Source organism: Malania oleifera, chromosome 9 (assembly GCF_029873635.1).
Source record: "Malania oleifera isolate guangnan ecotype guangnan chromosome 9, ASM2987363v1, whole genome shotgun sequence".
In the NCBI taxonomy this organism is placed as follows: domain Eukaryota; kingdom Viridiplantae; phylum Streptophyta; class Magnoliopsida; order Santalales; family Ximeniaceae; genus Malania; species Malania oleifera.
In genome coordinates, this window is record NC_080425.1 from 5,311,895 (window position 1) to 5,319,305 (window position 7,411).

Here is a 7,411-nt window from a genome sequence, read left to right on the forward strand (position 1 = left end):
CACTTTTTAACTCAAATTTCCCACTATATAATATGACTAAATGACTTCCTACTGAAGATTATTTCAAATGTTAATACTTAATAAGCCACTACATAAGCACTTAAATTGACATACCGTGTATATGACATGGATTTTGAGCTTTTGAGCAGCAACTTTTGCATGATTGGAATGGACACCTGCATTGTTAATTCACCTCATAATATCAATAAAATAGAAAAAAGACATCATTTCCATGCATAAAAGCAATTTAACAAGTACTACTTTTTTATAGCAAAGGAAGATCAATTTATTAGAGAAGAATGTACAAGAGGGAGAACGAGAAATCCTATTAAATAAAAGAAAGAAAAAACAAAACAAAACAAAAAAATACAACAAAAACAATAAATTAAAATGCCACCATCACACTAACAAATCCAACCAATCCCTTTGGATATCAGAAAACCTACTCCTTTAAAAACCAGCAGAAGAACACCAAAGCAAGGCAAAATACTGAATCTTTTCCCCTAAGAAAGATAAGTTTAACTTTTTCCCCATAAATAGACGAGCATCTCATTCGAACCATGAACCCCACAAAACAGCAAAAACCGCACAAATCCAAAAAGCAAGTGCATCCTTCCTTTTACCAAAACCAGAAAATGAAGTGGCTAGCAAATCCTCCACAACTCCAGACGAACCCAATTTTCTCTGAAAAGACCAGAAAGCTTGTTCTGCATGACCCAAGCAAACGAACGGTGTAGGAACAAATGAGCGAACTATCAAGACAAAGAGCACAAATATCGGGAGAAATTGCCATTGACGATCTCTTATTCAGCAAAAGATTTTTAGTGTTAACTCTATTAAGAGCAACCAACCAAATAAAAGCCTTAATCTTTGATGGAACTTTGGCATTCCAAATAAATTTATAGTGTGGAAAGGGAATACTAGCACTAATAAATTTATCCCAACCCTAGATGAAAATCTTGCATGATCCTCTAAATCTTACTTGCTATCTGCACCAGAATCCTAAAATCAAACAAATAATAGAGGGATAATAGAAATACAAGCCTGAATAGAAGTAATGCAATCCCCTGGAGAAAATAATGCACCTATCCACCCATCCAAATGCTTAGAAACTTCCACCACCAGACCCCAAAAACCGCAGACTTAGGATTACCACCGAACAGGACACCTAGATGGCTAGATAAGAAAGGGGTCAATCCAAAAGACCACAATCTGCTAACAAAGCCAACTCCCCAGAATAAAATTTGAATAACAAACCTTTTCGTAAATTGGAAAAGGAATGAACCTAAAGCCCTAACTTCTCTTCCATTGACTCAACATAGACAAACCTGTTGTAAAATTAGAAATGGAGGGGAGAGAGAGAGAGAGAGAGAGAGAGAGAGAGAGAGAGAGAGAGAGAGAGAGGGAGAGGGAGAGGGAGAGAGAGAGAGAGAGAGAGAAGAAAAAGAAGCAAGCGAAAGAAAGGAGGCAGCAGTTTCCTAGAGACTTACATACAGCTACAGGTCTGCCCTTTTATATATTAATAATAATAAAAGTCTTAAGGACAAAAATACCCTGCTCATACAATCTAATTACTGAAATAACATATTCCCTTCTAACACTTCCCCTCAAGCTGGAGGTGTACAAATATCACCCAACCCCCAGCTCATATCAACCATTAGAAAAGGCAGGCTTAAATAAAAGCTTTGTGAAAACATTGACTAACTAATCCACAAATTTCACGAAAGGAGTGCTCATGACCTTCTTCAACACAACATCCCTTACAATTTTATTTTATTTTTTTGATGAACAGAGAATTTATTAGAAGAGAGAAGAATGTACAACAGAAAAAAAAAAAAAATGGGTGAGAGAGAATAAAAAAAGGAAAATAGAACAGGGAGACTAAAAAATCCTTCATTTACATCCATACCAATAAATTACAACAAAAATTCATCATAAACAGAAAGCCAACTCAATGAAGCAGAGCCAACCAGTCCCACTGCAGGTTTTCCAAAGAAACATGACCAAAAAAATCCGTTAACCGACACCCACAGCGACGCAAGATATACCACTCTACTCCAAAGCAAATTATTAGCAGTAGCATCCCCTTTGAAAATTCTCACATTTCTCTCCAACCAAACACAAAATAATAGCCATAACAGTGCATCGCCACAAGGTTTTCCTATCCTTCCTTTTACCAAAACCTCAAAAAGTGATTGTATAAAAAGCCTAAAGTGGAGCAACAAACCCAATCTTCCCTATAAATACCAAAAAGTTTATTCCAAACCACCCAAGTAAAAGGGCAATGAAGAAATAGATGTGAATAGGTCTCACCACCCTTAAACAAAGGACACAAATATCCAAAACAGGGCCTTATTAGGCCTTATCTTCTCTTCTAACAGAACCCAAACAAGTGTTTTACTATGTCGTCACCTTCTCTATGCCAAGTTACTTGATATTAGAAAAGTAGAGCTCTAGTAATCACACAACAAAAACAAGAGTACCAAATTCTCTTATAGGGAGACTATTGTAATCTAATCTCTCGTTCAAAATGCCAGGCCTTAAAATTAAATTTTCTAAGAGTGTATCAAAATTAACTTAAGTCCTTTTGCTAAGTTAGTAAGTTGTGGGTTCTAAGTTGGCCTATAATTTATAGGTGTCCCATGGTAACCCTACTGTTCATTCTTTGTGCAACCTAGTTATCAAGATAGTTGTTCAAAGGTTGGATGGGTGGATTGGAGCATTTTCCACTCTTGGGGACCATATTACTCTTATTCATGCCTTCTTTCTTCTATCCCCTTGTATTACTGGTCCATTTCTAAAATTCCTATAAGAGTGGCTCAAACATTGGAGAAATCAATGAGGGATTTTTATGGTTAAGAGTAGGTGACCTACTACAAACCATATGTTGCCTGTTGGGCGGTTGTGAGTAGGAAAAAATTTCCTTGGTGGAATATTAGTTATGGCACTTTTCTTTAGAATCTACCTCTCTTTGGCACATGATATTCACGGTAAATTTGGTCTTCTTCAAAACAGGTGGGATGCTAAAGTTGGGTTAAAATGAATTTAAATCCTAGAAAATTTGTCTCATCACCCTTTTCTTTTCCTAATGTCCGTTATAGAGTTGGTAATAGAGTATCTACTTTTGGGTGGATAATTGGATTGGGGATGCTCCTTTGGCTCTTATTTATCCTCGTTTTTCTCTCATCTTCTTTTCCTAACACCCTTATTTATGATTCCCTGCTTCTTGCAAGAGAGTGAGCAGTCTTGGAACTTCATTTTATCATGAACCTTAATGAGACAGATAGATTAATGAAGTTTGGAAATGCTTGGGTGCTAACGGAATTATATGGTTAACTAATTTATTTAATACAATTGTAAAAACTAAGAAAATGCCAGATGAATGGAGGAAAAGCACTTTAATACCTATATACAAAAATAAAGGAGATTCAAAATTGTAATAACTATCGTGGAATTAAACTTATGAGTCATACGATGAAACTATGGGAAAGAGTAGTTGAACAAAGATTAAGGTTAGAAACGAAGATCTCAGAAAATCAATTTGGTTTTATGCCTAGGAGATCTACCACAGAAGCTATTTATCTTTTAAGAAGATTAATGGAAAAGTTTAGGGAAAAGAAGAGGGACTTGCATATGATATTTATTGACCTTGAGAAAGCATATGATAGGATACCTAGGGAAGTTTTATGGTGGGTTTTAGAAAAAAAGGGTGTATGTTGTAGGTATACCGATGTCATTAAGGATATGTACGATGGAGTAATGACTAGTGTAAAGACTATAGATGGAGAAACTAGAGAATTTCCAATTACCATAGGTGTACATCAAGGATCTGCTTTGAGTCCTTATCTTTTTGCTTTAGTGATGGACCAATTGACTAAGAGTATTCAAAAGGAGGTTCCATGGTGTATGTTGTTTGCAGATGATATTGTATTAATTGATGAAACTAGGGATGGAGTAGAGACTGAGTTAGAATTATGGAGAGAAGCTTTGGAATCCAGAGGCTTTAAGATAAGTAGAAATAAAACAGAATATATGAAATATAATTTTAGTAATGATAGGAGGAATATTGGAGACAAAGTTAAACTTGATGATGAAGAAATAAATAGTACTTGTAGATTTCGATACCTTGGATCTATTATGCAAGCTGAAGGAGAAATTGAAGATGATGTAATGCATAGAATTAAAGTAGGTTGGGTAAAATGGAGAACTTCTTCAAGCGTTCTATGTGATCGTAGAATACCCTTAAAATTGAAAGGGAAGTTTTATAGGACATCTGTAAGACCAGCTATGCTATATGGATCAGAATGTTGGGCGACGAAGAAATATAATATCCAAAAAGTAAAAGTTGCCGAGATGAGGATGCTTAGATGGATGAGTGGTATAGCATTAAAGAGATAATTAAGGAATGAACCATATTGTTGGTAAGTATTTAGGTGTAGCTCCTATAGAAGATAGAGATAAGGGAAGGACGACTCAGATGGTATGGACACTTGCACGTAGGCCGTATAGTGCACCTGTTGAGAAGAAGTGACTTAGTTACTGTGGGAGGCAATAGAAGAGGTATGGGTAGACCTAAAATAACTTGGGAGGAGATAGTGAGTAAGGATTTAATGTCTTTGAATCTATCAAAAGAAATGGTCCATGATCGCATAAATTGGCGGAAAAGGATTCATATAACCGACCCCACTTAGTGGGACTAAGGTTTGGTTTTGTTGTTGTTGTTGTAGGAGATTACATCAATAAGTAGGGTGATCAATCCCTCAAAAAACTAAAATAAATAATAAATAATAAAATAATAAAAACAAAAAATTTAAAAGACTTAACTAGCAAATCACATAAGGAACCCTCTATTTAAGCCCTTGCCCTCATAGTTCACTGAGCACTTCAATTGCTAGTTCACACTGCCCCTTCTTCAATTTCTTCTTATCTCCATCCAAAGCAAACCTCATTACCTCCAAGATCGGAAAACACAGACCCATCTCATCCATTAATTGTTGAGCTTCTATGACTTTTTGATCAACTTGAACAATTGGAGTGGACAAAATCCCTTCCTTACACTGTTGCTCCTTATCCAAACGATCCTCCACAATTATAAAATTGCCCTCTAAGCCTTCGTAGAAAGAGCCACATATGATAAAAGAATCATTCCTTTTCAGCCCCATTGGGGGAATTGACAAAAGATTTGGGTTAAGACACTTCTAGGGAATTTCTTGCAAGCCTTTCTTTTCTATTCCTTTTTCCCTACACTCTTTCATTTTGAAAACTAAAGTTCCATCAAAGATTGTAGCCTTTGTGCGCACAGCGATCTAAGAAAAATTTTACACTAATGACTTATTCAAAAAACGAAGACCTAATAAGTCATGTGTGATGTGTGCATCCTTTGCTTTAAATTGGGGAGAATTGTTTGCGTTTGTTCTTACGTTTAATTTCACCTTGTCTTTTTGGAGTAATTTTTTTTGTATTTTTGAAAAAAATTGGGTTCTTCCTTCCTCTTTAGAGACATATCGTGTTATAGTGTAAAGGAAGTTCGAGAAGGAGAAGGAGAGAAAAGCTTTGTGGCAATAATTGATTAAGGCTACCCTTTTGGTGTATTTGGAAGGAGAGGAATGTCGTAATCTTTTAGAGCAAGGAAACTTCTTTAAATTTGCAAGTAGAGTGGTGTTTCTCGTGTCATTGGGGGTTTAGGCAAATTTACTGTGAGATCGGACTGTTTCAGCAAATTTACAGTGAGATTAAAATGCTTTAATCGAGTAAAGATTTTTGTAATTATTTGTTTTTTTGGGTTTTTTTATATTGTTCCTTTTCTTATATTTCGGAAGGATATCTTATTCCCAATGTTTCTTTTATATTCTTTTTATTATAAGATTCTTCTCCTTAACAAATTTCTCTGTTTATTAAAAAAAAAAAATGAATGATGAACTAAAATAGACTATGGTCATTTATCATACTTAATCAAATTTATAAAATAATCAGCCTAAAATCAGGAATTTGCCCCTCAAAGTCCATTTCAAGTGTTCAAAGGGGCTTCCATGCCAAAAGCATTCAAACAATAATCAAAGATTCAAAGCACAAAAACAGACTGTTCCAACCTGGAAATAAAAATCTACAATAAACACCAGAGTTCAATGCAATAATATCATATGGCCATCCAAAAAGGCTGAATAGCTTAACCTGCGCATTTCACCTAGGAAACAATGGATTTTACACTTAAATTGCTAGCCAATATATATGTTTGGTCATATTAGAAATATTGCATGAACTCAACCTCATCTCTACGAAAATTTTGGATACAAGTACAGGAACTCCCAACGTGGTCCAAGTTGCTAATTAATGCAAGAATTCAGAGAGTAAAGATGAAATTCCGAAAAAAATCCAACTCAACGCGAAGAAATTTGTTTTTAATTGTAAATTTAATTATAGTATTCTACAATTCTTGATCATCGGACTATGTTCTTGGAACATTGGAAAAGTGAGGAAGGGGCAAACGCACGACGTCAATGGACGGAAAAAGAGATGCCACAAAGCCCTGGGGTTTCAACTTCCAAACCACCAATTCGACGCCTTCCAAATACACTTGGTTAAAAAGGACTTCACAAACGCGAGAGTGATGACCAGGGCAGAGAATATTACCTTGAACGAGCTACGTTTCCACACTTGATACACTTGGGCTTGTTGAGGCCGCGCTGGGTCTTCGGCGTCTCGGAACGCTGTTGCAAGGCGGCGGCGACGGTGGCGGCCGCAGGACTGATTTTAGGGGCGGTGGTGGCGCCAGTTTTGGGGGCAGTTGGGGTGGCGTTGGTAGTTGCAGAAGTTGTGGTGGTGTCCGCGCTGTTGTTGCTTAGGGCTGGCGACGAGGCCGCCATATCCGTCTGCATTCTCTGAAGAGTCACCTGAGAAACTTGAAATTCTGCTACAGCAAGAAGCACAATGCCGGGCCTTCGTTCATCTTCTGTTTTCTGTCCGGCTGAAGGCAACATGCATCAGTGAGCATAGCAGCATTCGCAGTTTCAGACCGTCACTTCTTATTTTACTTTAAAAATATAAATATAAAAAATATTTTACGGTAAATTATTTGCATATTTTTATCTTATATAAAAATATTTTATGGAAGATTATTCAGTTGCAATTATGTCCAGCACAAGTAGTATATTTATGTCATGTCAAAAAATATTTTATATAATATTATTTACATGCAATTATGTACAACATGAATAACATACTTATTGATATATCAAAAAAATTTATATAAGTTCACCTGCAATTATGAATGACACAAGGGACATATTCATTGATATATCAAGTTAAATATATAGTTATTTGGTATAGATTATAAAAAATATATTTTTTAAAATAATAACGGCTCTACTAAGAAATACTGAAACACTGCATAATCTTTGTGGTAGTACCAATC

At 35.8% G+C, this 7,411-nt stretch overlaps 1 protein-coding gene across 2 annotated transcripts in view; it reads right to left on the reverse strand.

The window, feature by feature from the left end:
• The window catches only part of LOC131164727 (uncharacterized), a 68,082-nt gene extending 61,040 nt beyond the window's left edge, over positions 1–7,042 (reverse strand). Inside the window, exons 1-2 of one of the 2 annotated variants that reach the window (XM_058122150.1) lie at positions 6,631–7,042; positions 115–176 (exon numbers count right to left, since the gene is read on the reverse strand). In XM_058122150.1, coding sequence (XP_057978133.1) covers positions 115–176; positions 6,631–6,977 — 409 coding nt within the window. In that variant the 5' untranslated portion in view covers positions 6,978–7,042. The remainder of the gene's footprint in view (positions 1–114; positions 177–6,630) is intronic. The other variant, XM_058122151.1, reaches the window with a different exon arrangement.
• Between the last annotated feature and the right edge of the window lie 369 nt (positions 7,043–7,411).